Below are 22,889 nucleotides of genomic sequence, written 5' to 3' on the forward strand. Positions count from 1 at the left end.
GGGTTTCAGTTTCTTCACAAAATGATCAACCATCTTATCATTTTTCATTAGATCATCATGATACAATTTAATAAAATTTTCATAATTATAACCCTTTGACATATGATACAGAAAAAACACACAATGTTGTCCACAGGTGTCTGATGTAAAATCTTGCACCTGTTTGTTAGAGTATGTTATACGTATAGAATTTGTTTTTAGAAAGTTCCGGATTGATGTCGGGAAGCGTATGTTATCTGGACTGTTTCCAAAACTATCAAAAAAGCAACTTTCACCCTCCCGACTTACGTAGATAGCCAACCAATGTTCCCCGGGCATATTCGAAGGATCTGTATTTATTATAACCGTGGCTGGAAGATCTTTTAAAATACGTTTGGGGAGATGATCACATGGTAGCGTCCCTAAAAAATGAGTACCGCATGATATTTTGTCCATAATGTTAGTCAGTTGAACCGTATTCATTTTTTTTTTTACTCAGCAGGGGGGTCGATCAGATAGGTTAGTAGTAATCTACCAACACCTGTCTCCTGTTTGAAATTTCAATAACACTGTCAAATATGGCATACACGATCAAATTTATCGTGCTTGTAAGCGGTTGTCTGAAGCGTGCTTCGAGTCTAATGTTTCCTGATTTAATTAAGGATACGTGTTGACCACATTCCTCATCTGGTGCGAGGTTAAACGCATACAGCGTATAACCGTTAAGGAAATCCTCTCTGTCTATTGCCAGAGCTTGATTTTTAAGGTGTCTTCCGGTGGATAGAACGAGTTGGTAAAATTCTCTCACAGCAGCTCCGTTTTCATATTCTGGTTGCAGGGGTTTACAGGGTAATGCTAATCCGTCTTGGTAAATTGATAAATATTCAAGATTAAAATGTTTAAATGCGAATGGGTTTTTATCGTACGCACCCGAGAAGGCAGAGTTCTCCGTCATTGCTAAAATAATAGATTTCGGTAGTGTTCCAAGAAAAAGATTCTCATGATTAGAAACTCGTGCTCCAACAGGTATTGAAAAGTTTTTTAAACATACTCTGTCTATAGGGTATTTAGCCGTTGTTGAAAGGAGCGCCTGTGCATGACCCATCCGAACTGCAGGTGCTACTGTGACTTTTTTAACAAAAAGTGATGCTGATAAAATCTGTAGTTTATAAACCGTCGCACCAGATTTCATCAGACAGAATTCATCTTTAGCTCTCATCATACGTATTTTTATATCTATACCGTTCAGCATCAGTTTTTCTTGAAAGAAGATGTCACTGTGAATTGGGGCTAGTAAGTGAACAACATTTCCACCGGTGGTGAATACAGCACGCTTACGCAACCCTGAGTTTTCACCGTCAGGATCGGTTTCATCTATGTGTCCTGCTGTGTCTTTGTAAAAAAGTCCTGCAGAAAAAATTGATTCAAGGGTATCCCGTCCATAGTTGATCAAGGTCTCTATTATACAACGATACCCATAAGTTGAGGAACTTTGTGAGATTAAACGATCACCCAAAGACACATCCACCTGCGAGAATATTGTAGCTCCAGGGTAGTTAATCAGACCAACAGGTGCACCGTCTGCTATGTCAGTGCCGTCAGCGTTTACAATTTTAACACGCGTGTATAACATTGTATTATTCAGATCAATGTAATCTTCACCAGTACCGGCTATAAAAAACTCAATAGGTGAAGTATCTGTTATTGCCGAGAGCGGTGGGATTTCCACATAATTATTTTTTTCTATGGACGTCTGTGTGAAGGGTACTGTAAACAAATCTAATTCAGACTTTACACATTCTTCCGACATGTTATGAAGCAGAGCCATGGTTTAGAAAATGGTATTGAGTGGTCTTAAACGTTTACAAGTTTTCTTTACACGTTTCACACGTCTCCTCTGCTTGCGTTTTGCAACTGATCGTTTTTTACTTGTGCGTCTTTTTTTCTTTATGGGGAAACCACTCCCACTTCGTCTCCTCCTCACCCCTGGTGGCTTACGTTTTCTGTTTGTCATGACCATCAGACCGTTACCATTTTGACCATTATTGTTATTATCCGTGTAGGATTTAGTTAGAGCTGTAGTTACAACATCACTGACTATGCCTTTTGCCGCTGTTTTTAGATGAGGTTTAGCTATACTGAAACCTCTTTTTAACAGCGGTAACGCCGCTCTGAATAAACTTCTAAATATACCTCCAAGACCAGCCCCATACATGATCGGTCCTCCAGCATATCCCGGCATTCCATTTCCGGCCTGATTCTGGTAGTATGAAACGTAACGTCCGGGATCCGTATTGTATGACGTAAAATGTGTCATTTTAAAATAAAGACTGTTTTACCGGTCTGAAGTGAAGTTTTACAACAACTTTGCCGTAGGTAAAAGGTATTTCTTTGTTCTGATCGTCTTTGACCTCGATTGCTATTTCTGTAATATGTGATTTATTTACTGGTAGGTAATGAGGCTTTTCGTATCGAACATTAATAATATGATTGTATTCCCCTTGTATGTGCACACACCTTAACAGTGGGACGTACGAATCACCAACTGATTGAAATTCTATTACATCAGAATATATATAAAATGAATAACATCCGGCTTTGATATCGCTTTGATGTGGTGCATACGTCACTACTGGTGCTCCGGCACCTCAATAATCTTTTGGGTCCTTTAAGGTTCCTATAGATAGTCCTGGTTTTAACCCCAAAATGACAGCCAGTTTCCCATAAAATGTTAAAGATGTCTTAGGCGGAGCTTTTAGAAATATTTTGTTTTTAATATGATCATATCCTAGAGTGACCCGTGGTGGTAGAGTTGAATTTATTTCTCTAATTAGAAATAACACATCCTCATAATATCCACACTTTAACGTTTTACGTAGCTTGGATATGTTTTTATCATATGCATCATCAATGATAATATTAACCCCATCATCTATATTATAATACCGTTCATCCGCCTGTAGAACATCTTTACTCGTCTGGATGATGAATGAAGCGTCTTCGTCGCAAAAATTATACCAACTATAAGGGTAATCTATTTCAATTAATCCAACCTCCCATGCACCTTTCAGATCTATAGTTTTTGCCAATCTTGTTCTGTAGTTAGATATTCTGTTTTCAGGATATATATAACTCGATGCATTGCAGGGTAGCGTGACGTAAAATCCACCCTCTGCCATGGTTAGATTTTCATAAATGACCTGTAGTGTGTGCTATCCATATCTTTATGGCTTCTGTAAATCCACCACGTCACGTTCGGGAATCCATGAAGAGAACTTATCATCCCATCCTTTCCATCGGACCAAGTAAAATACACCTTTTTTAGTTTTTTTCTTATCCAAAATTTAATCTATCTTAAATGTTTTATCCTTATCCACAATTATCTTTTGCAATTCTTGTTCATAAAAGCATCCGTCGATAATTTCACCGTCATAGTCTTTTAATCTGTAAACAGGTGGTTGACGAGGTATACACTTTGCTATAGTGAAAAACTCTTCTGTATAATTCTGTTCATAACCCTTAGAAAATACATTTCTTACTTTAGAAACTCTGACAACATCCCCGACTTTATATTTAAACACCGGTTTAGTTTTTCGCATGTCACCGTACAAGTTGTGAAACACCAGCGTTTCATTTTCTTTATTCACATCCACCGGTTTCATTTTAATACTTTTATGGTAACTGTTGTTATAACCATGTAAAAGATCTTGAAGAATGTCGCAGTAACGTTTTGAATTCACTGCTGTTAAATATCTCCACATACGTGTTTTGAGCGTTCTGTTAAAACGTTCAACCACGCTGGCTTTTAAATCACTGGCTGTGAAAAAATGATGTATGTTGTATTTTTTAATCAACTCTTGAAAATGTTTGTTAAAAAATTCTTTTCCTTGATCGGTTTGTATTTTCTGTGGGATGCGTCCCTCTTCGAGAATAGATTGGAAAGCTTTAGTCACTTCAACACCAGTTTTGTTTTTTAATGTGCGACACCATGCATATTTCCCAAAAACATCTATACAAGTCAATAAAAATTTTATATTATCATTTTCTTTAGAATAAGCGGTCATATCAACCAAATCTAGCTGAAATTGTACATCTTTTCCATACACAACCACTCTATTTCGTTTGTATTTGACGGGAGCAGTTCTGTGTAATGTATAGGCATCTTGAGAAGCTAACCATTCTTCCACCTCTTTATCTTTTATTTTAACCCCATATTCCTCTTGTACACCACTTTGTAAGCGTTTTTTACCTCCTAACGATCCATGATGTGAGGGGTTGTAGTAAACCTTTTTCATGAGACATGATTTCTCTACGATGACCAGACAATAATGACTCAAATATTAAGATGAAACATGATTTTTATTTTCAGAAACGTCATGCATACATATGTGTAACATGTGTTAAAAGTAAAAGAAAAAAATGTGTTACAGATCATCTAGATAATAGAGAAATTTCACACACATAACAAAATTGTTTTCAATCACATATTCAACAAGTGTGTCAATAATTTTATAAACATCACATGGGTCATTTCTTGATAAAAGTGTTGCGCATACATCGGTTACATAAGTACATAGACATAAAATATTACCTATTTTAAGGTTTTCCTTACATTCAGGCATTAGTTCCAGAATATTTCTCACAAATACATCGGGTGTACAACTGTCAGTAATACACATATTTGTCATAGCATCCCATTCATTAGATAAGCTTCTCGCTACACACATTTGAATCCTTAATTTTGTTAAACGCTTGTTATCGATATGATATTCAGCATCAACAATCTTGTACAATAAATCAGTGATTTCACATTTAATACGTTGTTTAAAAATACATTCTACCAGAAAGTGTAGACTGCAGAGGTTCCCCATGTTCAGACTTGCTCGGTGGTTTCAGGATGACTGTTCTTCCAACTGTCGACAGCGTTATAAACGGCCTGTTCGCAGGATTCATCCACGAGCTTTTCTCTGAGTGCTGACAGAGCGTGTACAATGTAGATCTCGTTTCTGAGTTCACACAGAACAGTCTCAACAACGCCTTGAATCTTTTGCAGGTGTGGTGTAATGCCAAACGTTTTCAGGGTGGTGGAGAGAATCAGTTTTAGTTCAGGCTTGAGTAGTTTTCTGGACAGCTCCTCGAAGCATCCCAAAAAGTAATAAGCCGGGGCTTCAAAAAGGCATGAGTGTTGGGTTTGACTCGGGTGATCAACTTCGCATCCATAGCATTCATTCTTTAATTTTTTGTCTATCAAATGTTCCAGAATCACAGCAACCACAGCTTTGATGACCTTGTGTCCTGTCACTCCTATGCAGCCATCCACAGCGTCAGAGCTGTCAGCGGTTGTATTGGCGGGTACGTAGTTTGCGAGGAATGATAGGTTATGATAGCCGAGATCAATGCAGAATTTTGTCAACCAGGCTTTGTCGAAAACTTGTATGGACAACGTCTGTGGTGTCGCGTTGTCATCCGGCATTGCAGGTGCTGTTTCGGGTGTGTTGCTGTAGCAGCAGCCAGATGTAAATTCTTCAGGCATCCTTGATGGTACGTAACGTTTGTTTGAATGTCAGAGGGGGTCTGGCAGCTTCCCCTTTTTAATGGCTGTAATAAGTGGGCGGAGTTGCTCTGAATTTAGGGAGGGTGGGGTCTTTTTCATCAGGCTTAAACAATTGCCTTCTTACAGATTTGTAAGTGTCATACTTGTCACACCATTTAAACATTTTGTTGATGCATGAAAAAATACTGTCCATCATGTGAGCATCTTTCCATTGGAACAGGAAACTGAGTTTATAATGAAGATTGTGTTCCATTTCGGGAATAGGCCACACACGACACTCGAGCTTTGTGTGATCATTGCTGTAAAAAAAATATACCCAGTCATTAGGTAGTTTTTTATTATGATCAGCAACCACACGAAATCGACCCTTTGGATAATCAGAATTCCATTCAGCAATATAAAGCGGTCGATCACGGCATTCTTTGAGGTCGCTCCACACGTTGCAATAAAATAATTGCCAATCTTTCTGTGTAAAAACCAGTTTTGGTGTATGCCATGTAAAATCGTCTTCAAAATCCGTACTGTAAAGAGTCAGCAACCGTCTCGCTTTGTCAAACCTGTATCTAACGACACGGTCTTCAAGCATCTTAAAATCACGTTGAACAATGTCTCTGTAATCATGGAGAAATGTTGTCAGACAAACTCCTTCTGTTTTCTTCGGTGCCCAAAATGGTGGTTGATCCATTTCCACACATCCTCTTGTAGGTGAAATACACATCAGTTTTTTCGTTTCTTTAGGAGTATGTGTTGGTGGTGGTGATTCCATCGTAGCAGAATATTTTTCCCAAAACACAGAAATGTAGCCTATATAATTTGTATTTTCATCATATAGAGGTCATGTATTTATACTTTCCAAAACACATACCCGCCTAACAATTATTATGAAGAACCAACCCCCTTTCTGGCTTTTTGTGATTGGCTGGCTGAATCTGGGGGGTGTGGTTAAAGGCGGAGTTGGAGGCGGGGTTACGTGTGTCTCCTCGTTTCTTATGTTTTAATCATTATGTGTTTGACATCAGGAGAGAGCGGTCGCACTTTTCACTGCTCTCGGATAAGATTTTGATTTTGAGGGTGGTACAGAGGCGGAGTTTGGGGGGCGGTGTCTTAGACTAGTTTTGTCATCATTTCTTCTCTAACAGGCAACAAGTGAGGATCTAAGTCCGGATATTCCGTAAGATCAACTTAATCTTTTTTTCCTAACTTACTTCGTTTTCTTAACATATACTTACTTTTTTTAAAAAACATTTCACTTGCAGTACTTAGGCTACAATCTGTCGTTTTGTTTAAAACTATTCGACTCATTTTTAAAACTAAAATGTGTTTTCATTACGTTTAAGAATTTATTTATTTTCTTTATTTAATTATTTTTCTTAACTTTTTAAAAAATAACTTTTTTACTTGTTTCAAACTGTTTAAAGTCTATCTCAAATCTGGCTGTGTAAGTTAAGGGTCTATGTATGCGCGCGCGCACGGAGTTTTCACACCCGATTTTGACAACTTTTTCCCTCTCCGGAGGGAGAGAGAGACACGCAATAAACACGGATTTCGCTCCCCGAGTCTCCGTAAGATACATCTCCGTTTCTTCTTTAACAAATATTCTTACTAAGATTATTTACTCTACTAACAGTTTATTTCTAACATTGTTTTGTTTTTCTGTTTTTTAAATAATACGTTTTAACACTTTTTAACTGAACTAAACAAGAAAGAAAGAAAAACGAAACAAACTGTCGGATTTTAACATGTCAAAAAACTTTCATGTGAAAATGTACACCTTTTCTTGAAATAAAAGCAACCTTTTTCCCCTCTTTCTAAACATATACACATTTAAATGTTTAAAGCACATAACTGCCCAATACACACACGCAAAAACCGTCACAATGTCACTAATAACAACGCCTTTTTCCCCCGCTACGATATCAATTTGTATTTTGATATCAAAAACATCCCTAGTTCAGAGCGGGGTGAATTAGGGGTCAGATGGCCAGGTGTCCAAGTGTCCAGATTTGGGACACGCGAGGGTGGGAGGGAAGGGGGAGGGAGGGGGGAATATTTTTATGAGGGTAATAACAATCAATCATCTTGACACAAAGTGCCCGGAAACCTCTCTATATTTTATTTATTACATTTATAGAGTGTTAGTCGCTGTAGCAGAACAGTAGTATCAATACTCTAATATAATTTTAATACTGCAAAGCTGTGAAGTATTTAATTTATTAAGGCCTAAAATAATAATAATAATAATAATAATAATAATAATAATAATAATAATACTATTACTGTTATTGTTTTTATTATTAGTAGTAATAGTGGTAATTACAATAATGCTTTTAAAGGTATTAAATTAAAGAACACATTTTCAAATGCATATGAACAGTGAATAATTATTAATAATTGTAGTATAAACTGCTAACATATAAAAATCAATAAATATTTGCTTTTTTGTATTCTTTAAGATTATACACTTTTGCTAAAACACATGACATTCTCTGATGTTGTTAGAAATAAAAGCTACCCGCCAGTAGCCAGCTGGCAAGTAACACTCTCATACATGCCAATTCCATATTTAACTCGCAATAGGCACATAGTGAATGTTCATTTTACTGTAGGTTGTGAAATTTTTGCTGATGTCTTAACAGTGCTGTATCATTTTTTTAAGTTGTTTATAAAGCATTTATAGGATGGTAATGCTTTAGGTTAGCCTGCAAAGTAGTTAAACAGAATTGACAGTGTAAATGCATAATGTAGTATACTACAGTAAATGCATCAATGTTATGCAAGATAAATGCTGTAATTATGTGACCGGGCGGTGGGGCTCGTTTTGAGATGCTATTGCAAGTATACAACTTTATAAATATGAAAGAATAAACCGACTACGCCACCCTGGTATAAAAGGGACCAGAGACCCAAAATGTTAGCAAAAGGCTACTCAGGTTTGCTGAGACAGAAAGGTCAAGACTCAGAATGTGCAATGTAACAATGTTTATTTATTCAACACCATAAAATGGACACAATTAAAACGGTTCAATACTCAGTTTCTGTTGGTTCCCTTAGACCCATAGGCTGCCGGTCCTCCACCTCTCCAGAGCCAGAGTCCCCGCCGCTACATTTGGTACATTTTGCCAAACTGTATAAACATCAAAGTGCCTTTAAAGCATTTCACTTGGCAGCCATCTTTGAAACACCTCTCGGGCAGTATGCTCGGGCATTTTGTTTGAATGAGGAAGCATCGAATTCTCCAAAACTGCTTGATTGAATTACATATAAGGAATCACCAATAATATTTCATTTCTAAATGTTAAAATTACACAAAATCTGCTGAAACTGACGTCTGGTCTGAGCCCCTCCCGCGGGCTTTATTCGCCATATAGCGATTGATGATTGGTTTCTGTACTAGTATGCAGGGCTTTATTCGCCATATTGATCATTAAACTATCCCCATTCAAAAAGATACGAGAGGCATGTTTTGTGTATTTTAAAGTCTTTCATAAACATACAGTCAATCACAAAATGATTCATGCCCCTGTCATATTCTAACTGCCACTTTTAGTTCAAAGATAAATAAAAGCTGAATTAATATTTTTTCCACAACAATGCCTTTTGTACATCGTCCTATTATCTTTTGAGAGTTTCCTGTGTCATTTACGATTACAAAAAAAAAAAAAAAACTTGCCAAAAATTAAAGTCAGAATTTGCTAGGTATATGAGTCATTTCAGGCAGGACTGTATTCAACTTTGAGTTATGTTTATATGAAAAATTAGGCTCTGTGTATCATACATACAATAACATTTCAGTATGGTTATCCCTTTGGTAATGGAAGTCTTACAGTACAAATTCTTTATAATTTGCTAGTTCTGCCCTTATTCCCCAAATGTTGCATATTGTTTTCATATACCCATGATAACATGAATACTTTTTCCTGCAATCTAAATAATTATCAAATTACTTCAAGATGTGTCTTGTTACAAAGTTAAAAACATGTTACCACTATAAATTATGAAATGCAGTGCATACCAAACATCTGCACATCACATAACACTTTTATTCACAGATCAATAATAGGATCCAAATGCCTGCCACATCAGTCTCAAGTGGAAAATTTCAATAATCTTTGCTGCTTCAGGAGGAAATTACACAACTCCCATTGGAAAACTTCCTTTCAACTCAAGTTATGTGCAACAAAATGACATGCTGTCAACACAAAGACAAATGTTCAAGCAATCAATAGTTCGAAGAGATTTGCTTCTTTTGGAGCCATTGTGAAAGCACTTAACTTCACTTTTAAATTGAGGACAAACTTTTGCAATTTGTTCAGATCTGGCTAATTATTAAAATTTGTTTTAATTAACTATGTTCTCCCATATGTCTAGAGGGAACCTGAAATTAAGTAGTTTGTGAGATTTTTACAACTCAATATTTCAGCCTTTAGAAACTGCAAAAACATACGTCACCACTATTGGCTGGGTTTATCTGGTCAGTGGTTCACTGGGTGATCTGATAAGACCTGCCAACTCATGGGCGTGTACAAAAAGGATGTGTATCTGAAATGTCCAATAAGTAACATATTTCAGATTGGCAAAATATTGATACAGTGCCCTCTAGTGGATTCGTCTCTTAAAATGTGCAACAAAACGTACCTGAAGCAAGATATTTTAAGTTTTGCAAAAATATGCGGAGAAATGTGGTTCCAAAGAACCTGGGCTGGATTTGTATTTTAAAGCATAATATTTGACCTGTTTCAACTACATGCAACAGCTGTATTAACTACAGTTAAAAGCTCTGCTGTGTAAAAGTGATTAGCGCTGGATTACTCCACATTTAATAACAGCCATACATAATAAAATGGTTATAAGAAGTGGCCAATTGAGAACCATTACGAACTTGATCACTGATTAATCTAATTAATCTAATCTAACTCATCTAATTAACATGAGAAAGGGGAGAACATTTACATTCAAATGGTAATTAATCTACTTGGATTGGTGCCAAAGCAACAACAACAACAAAAAAAAAGTGTAGCTATAGTATAAACTCTCTGGATTCGGATTTAATGAACTAAACATGCTATACAGTTTATGGATTAAAGGATTGGGACACTAACTAACATGTGCTATGCTTGTTTGTTGCTTTTATCTCTCATATGCTTTGGTTTGGTTGTTTTTCTTCCACTGTTTGTTTCTGCATGATTTATGATTGCAGGAGACTAAAGTTATTACAAAAAAAAAAGGATAGGGAGAATGGAATAACCTCATGAGTCATGATTTTACGGAAACCCATAATAATGGCATGCAAGCACAGGGAAAAGAAAATTCTAGATGCAATTTATCAGAGAGATACTATTAATGAGCTTCCAAAGACTCTTAGGTTGTTCTCACATTTTTAGTCCAGTTCTCTTATTTAACTGGTTCAGTCTATAACCCAAAATGATACATTTAGTCCTGATTTGCAGTGTTTAGTGTTTGTGCTTGTTGCGTGTACATGAGCATTATTTTAATTTTTCTTTATTTATTTTTCATTATATTTACTTCTTGTGCTTGGTTGGATTTAGAAATGTTTATTTGAAAGAGTTTATTTGAAAGCAAATTGAGACCTTTTTTGTTTAGTGGTCTCATTAAGCTTATTTGCTACACACCAAGGTTCAAAAGTTCACACCTACTCACATAAACAGCATTAACAGTTTAAGCATGAACAAACCTTACAATTTTAAAACCTCTACAACACAATTTAACACCTTAGAATTATTAGGTTGTATCTGACATTTTTGTCAAAATTGAGCTATTCACAAATTCTTATTAAATGACATCTTATTTGCATTATGGGATGTTTTGTTTTTAAGTTGTTTACATTTTAAGAGTTTTTATTAAACAACAAAAGGTTTTATCTACAAAGTCAAAAACTAGCTCTGTGTTCTTTCTGTGAGCCAATCACCATTTCAAATGCACGCACAAGGATCAATCAGGATCAACTTTCTTTGTCATTCCACTGGACAGCTCTGTTGATAAAAAAAATTATATTAAATTTGAAATATTTGTGTGTGTGTGTTTGTGTGTGTGTGTGTGTGTGTGTGTGTGTGTGTGTGTACATAGTCAGTGAAAAAAAATTTCAGTGTTTATTAAACTTTGTTAAACTCATTTGCCCATTGTCTGTTTTCTCTTAAACAGGCGTGTCCAAACTTGGTCCTGGAGGGCTAGTGTCCAGCAAATTTTTGCTCTAACTTGTCTTAACACGCTAGCAAGAATGTTTCTAGAAAGCCTTGTAAAAGCTTCATTATCTAGCCCAGGTGTGTCTGATTAGGGTTGAAAGTAAACTTTACAGGAGACTGGCCAGCCAGAACTGAGTTTGGACACCCCAGTCTAGAATTAAAGTTTTTTTTTTTTTTTTTTTTACCTCAATTTGCAAATTTAGGAGACTTTTGATAATTTACATTTAGGGTACATTTAGGGTCTCTGTCATGTTAATGTATGAAAGAGAATTGTTACATGCATATTGTTTGCTGTATGGAATGCAAAAACTTTAAAGCTCAATTTCTTAAAATTAGTTAGAACGCAGATAGAACCTTATAATTCTTAGGCGACGTTACAATTAAAAACTTTTAGTTTGGATGTAATGACTTTGCTATAACATTGTATTTACACCTGTGATGTAATATGTAATTACAAACTTTTATTTTGTGAGCAATTACTCTACCACTACATTGTAATTACTATGTCATTATATTGGGATTGCATTGTAGTTACATCCAAGATAATATTTATAAATGTAATTTTTTTGTGTGTATTGCAAGTACAGTATTTGGTTATTAATAGTTGTATAAATCAACATATACAGTACACATGAATTTCATACTTTTATCTTGTGTAATTAGTGTATCGTGACATTGTAATTACTTTGTCATTATATTGTAATTACATTGCTGTTAAATTGCAATTACATACAAGATAATATTTATAAACATTTGCTTCATTGTACATTTCAAGTACAGTTTTTGTGTATTTATAGGTGTGTGTGTATATATATATATACATATATACATACATATATATATATATATATATATATATATATATATATATATATATATATATATATATATATATATATATATATACACGCAGTACATATGTACAAACCTTTATTTTGGATGTATTGAAATTGTGATTTCATTGTTGTAACACTGTAATTACATCAGAGATGTAATATGTAATTACAAAATTTTATCATGTGTGCATTTACTGTGTATTTACATCCAAGATAATATTTATAAACTTAAATGTTTCTTTGTATATTTCATGTACATTATTTGTGTATTTATAGGTAAATATATACGCAGTACATATGTAATTACAAACTTTTATTTTAGATGTAATTACTATGTCATTACAATATAATTACTATCTATTAACATTGTAATTACATTGTTATAAGATTGTACAAACATCTATGGCAGGGGTGGCCAACCCTGTTCCTGGAGAGCCACCTTCCTGCAGATTTCAGTTGTTACCCATATCAAACACACCTGAACCAATTAATTAGGACCTGAACGCCACGTGATAATTACAGTCAGGTGTGTTTGATATGGGTTGCAACTGAAATCTGCAGGAAGGTGGCTCTCCAGGAACAGGGTTGGCCAGCCCTGATCTAAGATCATATTGGTAATGTGTTTTTGTATATTTCATGTACAGTATTTGTGTATTATAGTTATATACATGTGCAGTACACATGTACACCGTAAACATATGTAATTGCAAACTTTTATCTTGGTTGTATTTACTATGTCGTTACATTGTATTTACATTGTGATTACATTTTAATTACATTTTAATTACAGATTTACAAACATGTTTGTATATTGCATTTACAGTGTGTATTCATAGTTTATACGTAAATGTACACAGTACACATGAATATAATATGTAATAACAAACTTATCTTGTAAGTAATTACTCTGTAATACATATAAATGTAAATGCTTTGTATATTACATGTACAGTAATATAGTTGTTTACGTAAATATACAAAGAACACGTGTACTTACAAACTTTTATCTTGGATTTAATTACTGTGTTGTTACATTGTAGTTATTATTTTGTTATTTAATTATAGTTACATTGTAGTTACATCCATGATATTATTTAGAAATCTGAAAGTTTCTTTGTATATTCCATGCACAGTAATTGTGCATTTAAATGTAAATTTGCACAGTACATAATTAAAAACTTTTTTTTTGGATGTAATTAATTTTGTCATTACATTATAAATACTACATAATGGAATAGTGATTACATTGTTATAACATTGTAATTTCATTGTTGTAACATTACATCTATGATAGTATTGTAAATATGTTTTTGTATATTTCATCTACAGTACAGTATCATTACCTTAGAATTATAAGGTTTCATTTTTGTCAAAACTGAGTTATTCACATATTCACATTAAATGATAACTTGCTTAAATTATGTGATTTTTTATAAGTTGTTTACATTTTAGGACTTTTTTTATAAAACAAAAAAGGTTATATATACAAAGTCAAACTCTACCTTTGCTCTATAAGGTTCTTTCTGTGAGCCAATCAGCATTTTGAAAGCACACACAAAGACCAATCAAGATCAGCTTTCTTTGTCATTTTGCCAGATTGCTCCGTTTACAGTGAGAAAGACCAGAAACACAAGAGTTGACTAAATAATGCTGCACCACATGAAGTTGAGAAGAAACCTGAAACTGAAAAAACTGTGTAAATGTAATGATTTAAGGTTTTTTTTTTTTTTTTACAATGAGATTTAATGTACAATTTTGCAATGTTTCAAAAGTAAAAGTTATTAATAAATGAAATATATTAAATGTAAAATATTTTTATTTGTGTATATATATTTAGTAAACCAATTTTCAGTGTTTATTAAACTGATTTGCTCATTGTCTGTCTTCTTTTAAAGTTTTTAAATTTGATATTAAGCCTTGAGGGGCAACTAATTTATTTCATTCATGAGATTTTAATTACAACAATAAATATTACCATATCAATTACATAAAATGAATATAATGCTCTAAACAAAATATTTAGCACAGTCTTGTATGATTTACCTTTAACATTTTTATCTATGATTTAACAAAAATGTAACTTTCTCAAACATCAGCATATTGTTACAACACCAATTAAATTTTTTTTTGTTTTAATTAAATGAATAAACAGAATGATTGTATTTCTTGAAAAGTAATGCTTCAGTTAATGATCTGCTTGGTAGAACCCTATAATTCCATGCAGAAAATTACTTTTTACTTCTGCATTTGCCCATTTTTTATTTTTATTTTATTTATTTTATTTACATTTTTTACTCTAATTAGCAAATATTAGAGAATTTTGATTATTTACATTTAAAGTACATTTCTGTCATGGTATTGTATGAAAGAGAACTGTTTCACACATATTGTATGCTATATGGAATGTAAAAACTTTGAAGTTAAATGTCTCAAAATCATTTAGAACGCAGATAGAACTTTATAATTACAAGATGACGAATTTACCAAGAATAGATAACATGTTTGCTTCATTGCAGTATTAAAGTATGCAAGTAAAGCTTTGGATTAAAACAGATAGCTGTAGCATACGGAAGCTTTTAAACAAAATGGCCACACATGAAAGTATGATTTCCATAATGTGACTGCTAATGAAGATATGATGGAGCGCATTAAGAATGGTCTTATCTTCTTCGTCCTCTTCACAACAACCAGAATGAGAGGAAGCTGTTGAAGAGATTTATTAGTCACATTCAGAAGCCATTATTCTGAAGACAAGAGATGGAGTTATGACAAAAGAGATCACAAGACTCAGGACAGCCTGACAGCAAATATTTCTTTTACATTCACCACAATCTGTATGCCCTTGATTCCTGACAGACTTGACCCATTATTACACTTTGCTAGACTGTTATTGTGTAAAATTAAACACTATTAACCTTTAAACATATCACACTGTTTAAATGTGTGGGTCATTAATTATGCTGGCACTTGCTGACATGTCATCAAGTTAGAATTATAAGGTTCTGACATTATTTTGACATTTTTGTCAAAACTGAGTTTTTGACAAATTCTTAATAAATGCCAGTTTATTTAAATTATAGGATAATTTTTACAAGTTGTTTACATTTTATGGCTTTTTTAATTAAAAAACAAATGTTACACACATACTGTTTGCTATGGAAAGCTTAAACTTTGAAGCAAAATCATTCAGAACGCAGAAAGAACCTTATGAATCCTAGGTGACGACGTGTCTAGTTTAATATATCTTGATTATTTATGTCCAAATAAAATTCACATTAGGTAGGCTACTAGTTTTTGGGGGGGGCATGGTGGCGCAGTGGGTAGTAAGATCGCCTCACAGCAAGAAGTTAGCTGGGTCAGTTGACATGGTGAATTGACTTGCCCATAGTGTATGTGTATGAATGAGAGAGTGTATGGGTGTTTTCCAGGGTTGGGTTGTAGCTGAAAGGGCATCCACTGTTTAAAACACATGCTGGATAAGTTAGCGATTCATTCTGCTGTGGCGACCCCAGAATAATAAAGGGTATAAGCCAAAAAGAAATGAATGAATGAATTTTATAGAGTTATTTTTATTTTTATTATTTCTTATATATTACATTGCTTCAAACTAAAATTGTCAATTCAAGTCAGTTTGTTAAAGTGTTTTCACAAAATGCATGTATATATCAAAAGTTTAGCAGGGATCAAGGTCCCATGATGTAATTTAAAAGCAGAATAAATGAAAAACACTTTATGCATGAAATATGTGTGTTAAGGAAACATTTTTGTGTGTGCTACAATTTCTGAATAATCAAATTCATGGTTTCAGCTAAAAATCTTCAGCCCAAATACCTAAAAAGTAATCCTAATCTTGCACTGCTTAAGGGTTAATAATACACAAACACACATGCACACAAAATTGAAGGCTAGTGTTAATGTTAATCTTTTTTTTTTTATTCAACACCCCCTGAAAATATACAGAAACAGTATGAAATGGAGTAGAATTTGCAAAAATTGTTGCAGTTGGAAAGCTAGAAAATAATGATAAAGGTTTACTGGCAAAGAAAAATGTGAATTCAGCATCCCACATATTTTAAGATTTTTTTTTTTCAAAATCAAGACATTTCAAATAAAGTACTGAGAACTAAGGCAATTCATACGTCCAAGGTTACAGCACTGTTTCACAGGAAAAATATTAATAAATAGAAATACACCAATCGTTGAATAGCACTGCGTCACTGCTCAAGGTTCGCGTCTGTACGCCTCCTCATCATATAAAAGCGGCTGAACGATGCGCTTGTGCAGACCTTTGAGAGTTAGTCCTCAGCAGTGAATACGGCAGTTTTACGCACAGCTCATGTACAAACGTGGCACACTTCGCGTTTATTTTGCCATTCGTTAGTAAGTGTTGACGCTTAAAGACTATCATGGAGGTTAATACTACTCTATCAAAACGCAACTTAGACTTGCGCATCTTGGCGCAGAAACTTCTTTCTTCGGCGAACCGGTCACAGCCATTTCTGGACAACGAAACGGAGAGCTTATCAGAGGAGGATTTGGACGTGAATACAGACATCTATTCTAAAGTTTTGGTGACTGTGATTTACGTGGTGTTGTTTTTAATTGGGTGTTTGGGAAACTCGATCACCTTATACACACTTCTCACCAAGAAATCTCTCCAAAACCTCCAGAGCACGGTGCACTATCACCTGGCGAGTCTGGCCATATCCGACCTGCTCATCCTGGTCCTCTGCATGCCAATTGAGTTGTACAACTTCATCTGGGTGCACCACCCGTGGGCTTTTGGGGAGGCTGTATGTAAAGGCTACTACTTTCTCCGGGACGGCTGCTCGTACGCGACGGCGTTCAACATCGCCAGCCTGAGCGTGGAGCGCTTTATGGCCATCTGCCACCCGTTCAAGGCGAAGAGCATCATGTCGCGGAGCCGCACCAAGAAACTCATCAGTGCCATGTGGATAGCCTCATTTTTCCTCGCCACTCCGATGCTCTTCACGATGGGACAGCAACTGATGAACGATGAATATATATGTACAACCATCGTGTCCTCGATAACTGCTAAAACCGTCCTACAGGTGAGCGCTGTTATATGCTTGCAGGAGTGAAAATGTCTTTACATTTGATCATAAAAGCGTTGATGGTGTTGTGTTGGCTTTATACGTACGCAAGCGGTATAGGGACGCAACCTGTTGCCTTACATTTTCATGCTGATTTAACTAACAACGAAAAAAAGTTAATATGTAATAAATAATAAATAAAACTACATTTAAATATACATATTTTTTATTACCGCTTGTATTATATATGTGTAAATATTAAATATATTTAAAATGTACAAGATGGAAAGAATCTTAATGCTTATATTATGTACAGTAAAGAATAATGCTTTCAGGCATTCAAGTCAATTTAAAAAGAAAACAAACAAGCAAATGCTTTATAAGCTAAAACAAACGTGCACTATTTATATAATAAAAAAACGATAGAATTATATATTATAGATGGCGACGCAGTGGCACAGTAGGTAGTGCTATAGTCTCACAGCAAGAAGGTGTGTGTCCATTTACACAAGGTGTGTGTGTGTGTGTGTGTGTGTGTGAATGAGTGTTTGTGGATGTTTCCCTGAGATGGGTTGCGGCTGGAAGGGCATCCGCTGTGTAAAAACGTGCTGGATAAGTTGGCGGTTCATTCCGCTGTGGCGACCCGGGATTAATAAAGGCACTAAGCCGACTAGAAAATGAATGAATTATTGTATATATTATAGAGTTATTATAAAATATTAAGATATGTTAATTTGGGAAACAAAGTTACATAAAATGCAGGTGACAGTGGCACAGTAAGTAGTGCTGTCGCCTCACAGCAAGAAGGTCGCTTGTTCGAACCTCGGCTGGGTCAGTTGGTGTTTCTGTGTAGAGTTTGCATGTTCTCCCTGCATTCGTGTGGGTTTCCTCCGAGTGCTCCAGTTTCCCCCTCAGTTGAAAGACATGCGGTACATTTTCCTTAGTGTGTGAGTGTGAATGAGTGTGTATGGATGTTTTCCAGTGATGGGTTACAGCTGGAAGGGCATCCGTTGCGTAAAACATGTGCTGGATTAGTTGGCGGTTCATTCCGCTGTGGCGACTATGGATTAATAAAGGGACAAGACCGAAAGAAAATTAATGAATAAGTTACATAAAATGTAAAAAAAAAAAAAAAAAAACTTCAATTTAGCAAAAATGCTAAAAATTGTTTTAATCATATACCTACTCAATTCAGGTTTTATTTTCGTAAATACAATATTTAAGAAGCTTTAGATATTTATTCCTGAAAATAAGACAAAAATATGTAGTAAGACAATAGTTTCTTGTAATTAAGTCTGAATAAACCGCATTGTCCAGCATGGATTATGCGTGTGACATGGTGTACAAAACCGAAATGAAGAAAAAAATCCAACTAAACAAGTACAAGTTATCAAAATGTTATCAAATCCAGACATGCTGATTGAAATAGAAGACCCTAGCAAGCAGCATGAGCTGAAGCCCAATAGGTGCCAGTGTAAAGGTACTACTGTAAGGAACAAAAGAGGCTGACTTAAAAAAAAAATCCTATCTTTAAAAAAGATTGAGTTTTTACCTTAAGAAGCTGTTTCTTCTTAAATAAGGATCTGACACGGTTTAACCTAATGCATTCGGCTTGATTGAGTCATACTGAAAACATTTTGCATTGCATTGTGTTTGTTTTCTGAAGGACATGATCAGCAGTTACATTATTTATTATGCATTATGCCTGTTTGATTATTTCGGAATTGCAAATTAATTGGTAATGTCTTGATTATTCAAACCCATTAAAATAAGGAGCAGCGGGGTTCTTATTTCTTTCGTTGTAAGTACTGATGGCCATGAAAGGCTAAACAAATCAATGATATTAATGAATTTTACCACTCTTGTAAATGTAAGTTTAAAACAATTAATATAAGGATGTCAGGATTTCAAAAATAAAGATTTGCTTTCTTTCGAAAATGGAATGCACTCACTGTGGCCTAAAGTAAATTCTGATTGGCTGGAAATGCAGACATTATGCTTTGATTCTTGGAAAATTGTCCTTGCAGCCTAAACCTTGCGCCCGCCTTATTCTTTTCTATTACACCAGTGAATCTAATTTAGACTGGAACACAATCCATTTACAAGGACGAGAGGTCTTCTGCTTTTAACGCTCAGATTTAGAACTCTGTACATTCAGAACAAAAACAGAAAATACACACGGGATGAGAGTATATCACAAGGACACCATTAGAGCTTGAACAAAAAAAGCTATAAATACATTAAAATGATACTTAATTCTATATGGCATACTATTACTGCATTTGACTCATGAAATGATTGATGATAATTATACCTATAGCATAGCAGGCAGATTTAATGAGTCACAAGTTGTGTATCCTTTTCTTTTTTTTCAGTAATGCAGAGTGCTCTCTCAGATTTTTCAGATTTACTTGACAACAGTCTTGTCGTCAATCCCAGTTGTAAGCAACAAATAATAACTTGATTTCTAGTTGATTATTCGCAAAAGTGGCAGATTTTGTTTTGGTAAAATAAACATAATCTAGAGGCCTTTGCCTTTCATATAAGCCACTTCTGATTCCAAATCATCAACTAGATGTCAATTTAGTATTTGTTGTTCCTATAACTTAAATCGGTAACAATACTTTTGTCAGGTAGTGTATAGGCACACACAAACAAAACCCAAGTGGTGCAAAGAGAGAAAGAATAAAGAACAAATGTATAAGGGATGAATTGGTTTCATCAGTCATTGCTGAGTGTGTGTGTATCATCCTGAGATCCTCCAATCAAAAGAAAGATCTTTGCAATTGTAGCTGTTTGCGACAGTACAAGCAGTTTATCATGTTTCGATCATGGTAAATTGGTTACCACAGAAAACCCCAAGCTGTCCACTTTCATATAAAGAAATATGAAATATGATTCAGTGTTGTATATTTCTATAGCGATACCTGGAATTTGAGTGCCCTGTGGGGCACAGAATGATTGCAGAAAGAGAAAATAAATGGTCTTATATTACTTTTTGGAAATGTGGTTTCAACTCAACCCAAGAAGTGTAAACTTACATAAATATGTATGTTTCTGAAATCCTTCTGTTTGGTAATGGTTGTTGAATAGGAATCTAAATACGATCTGTACCATTGCTTTTCACCTTTCTAATGCTTTGCCCTCTTTTGTTTGTTGTTGTGATCTTTCTTATTGCACATTTTGCGCCTGCAACTAATTCAGTGCTGCACTTGAAAGTGCATGAGCACAAATATACAAATAAAATGAGACTGAAATAAATATAGCAGCAGGAGGTGATGCTGGCGAGGATGTGTGGCTGATAGCTGATATTGGTCTGGCACTGCATTCTGGCATGTGTTTAGAGCTCTTCTCGCCATAAAAAGGAAGGAAGATTGGTTTAGTCAAAGTTTTCAGCTTCTGACACTTTCAACTGCACAACACCATTCATGAAGCACAGCTTTCTGAAGTCAACAGAACAGAACACCTGCAAGAAGCACCAGTGGGGGTGGAAATAAATAGCAAATAGATTTCACGACTGAGAAGTAGATTAAATTGTATGCCAATTTTAATATTGGAAAACAGAAAGTCTAATAAATGTTCTGTTTATTTTAAAACATAATTAGTTGGCACAATTCATATATATATTTATATATATATATATATATATATATATATATATATATATATATATATATATATATATATATATATATACAATTTGTCAGAATTATTATTATTATTATTATTATTAATAATATTTTTTTCTTTTTTAAATGTTTCCGAAATGATGTTAAACAGAGCAAGGAAATTTTCACTGTATGTCTGATAATATTTTTTCTTCAGGAGAAAGTCTTATTTGTTTTTTTCGGCTAGAATAAAAGCAGTTTTTATTTTTTTTATTTTTTTTAAAGTCAAAATTATTAGCCCCTTTAAGCTATATATTTTTTCAAAACCATCGTTATACAATAACTTGCTCAATTAATAATAATAATTAATAATAATAATTCCTTACATTTCTATAGCGCTTTTCTGGGCACTCAAAGCGCTTTACACAGTGGGGGGAATCTCCTTATTCACCACCAGTGTGCAGCATCCACCTGGATGACGCGACGGCAGCATTTTGCGCCAGACCGCACACCACACACCAGCTGATTGATGGAGAGGAGACAGTGATGCAGCCAATTGAATATGGGGATGGTTAGGAGGCCATGATGGACAAAGGCCAGTGGGCAGATTTGGCCAGGATGCCAGGGTTAAACCCCTACTCTTTTCGAAGGACTTCCTGGGATTTTTAACGACCACAGAGAGTCGGGACCTCGGTTTAACGTCTCATCCGAAAGACGGCGCTCACTGAGCAGTATAGTGTCCCCGTCACTATACTGGGGCATTAGGACCCACACAGACCGCAGGTTGGGCGCCCCCTGCTGGCCTCACTAACACCACTTCCGGAAGCAACCTAGCTTTCCCATGTGATCTCCCATCCAGGTACTGACCGGGCACAGCCCTGCTTAGCTTCAGTGGGCGACCATGTGAGAGTTGCAGAGAGCTAGCTGCCGGCTGCAATTACCCTAACCTGCCTAGTTTACCTAATTAACCTAGTTAAGCCTTTAAATGTCACTTTAAGCTGTATAGAAGTGTCTTGAAAAAATATCTAGTCAAATATTATTTACTGTCATCATGGCAAAGATTAAAAAAAAAATCAGTTATTAGAAATTAGTTATGACAACTATTATGGAAAAAAAAAATCTTCTCACTGTTAAACAGAAATTGGGGAAAAAAATAAACGGGGGCTAATAATTCTGACTTCAGCTATATACATTCATGCAGTATCATCTTCTCAAGACCTTGTTTGATCAGGCTCATTATCAAATTTACTTATAGTTTTAAAAAATAAAAATATGCGTGACTGCCTCTTTGCCATTTTGAAAATACAAATATTATTTCGGTAGGCCACTATACCGCTATTTATTTTTTTAATATCTGTAATTGCATTTATAATTTCACTGTTGACCCATCCCTTAAACCTTAACTCACTCTTAAAAGTGCCAGCTAATGAAAAACTGGATATACCTACAGTATGCATTGATTTAGTATTTAGGCCACTAAATATAAAGTGTGACCAGTTATTTAGATCTATTTTTAAAAAATGGTTGGAGAGTATGAAACTAAGAAATAAGTATTGTTTTTAGCAAGTACATGCAGTTGTAAATATTTTGACGGTTTTCTTTTCACTGTTGCTTTAATTTTGCTCAACTTTAATTATAAGAAAGCTTCTTTTGTTAAT

At 34.8% G+C, this 22,889-nt stretch overlaps 1 protein-coding gene across 10 annotated transcripts in view; it reads left to right on the forward strand.

Moving 5' to 3' along the window:
- Window positions 1–16,851: 16,851 nt before the first annotated feature.
- ntsr1 (neurotensin receptor 1 (high affinity)) overlaps window positions 16,852–22,889 on the forward strand; it is a 160,990-nt gene continuing 154,952 nt past the window's right edge. For all 10 annotated transcript variants that reach the window (XR_015523367.1, XR_015523370.1, XR_015523368.1 and 7 more), the window contains exon 1: window positions 16,852–17,641. Coding sequence is in view for 3 of the 10 variants with exons in the window: in XM_087306782.1 (XP_087162908.1) it covers window positions 16,976–17,641 (666 nt within the window). In the remaining 7 variants the exon portion in view is untranslated. The remainder of the gene's footprint in view (window positions 17,642–22,889) is intronic.

The sequence above is a fragment of the Danio rerio genome, chromosome 23 (assembly GCF_052040795.2).
Source record: "Danio rerio strain M-AB ecotype USA chromosome 23, GRCz13ab, whole genome shotgun sequence".
NCBI lineage: Eukaryota > Metazoa > Chordata > Actinopteri > Cypriniformes > Danionidae > Danio > Danio rerio.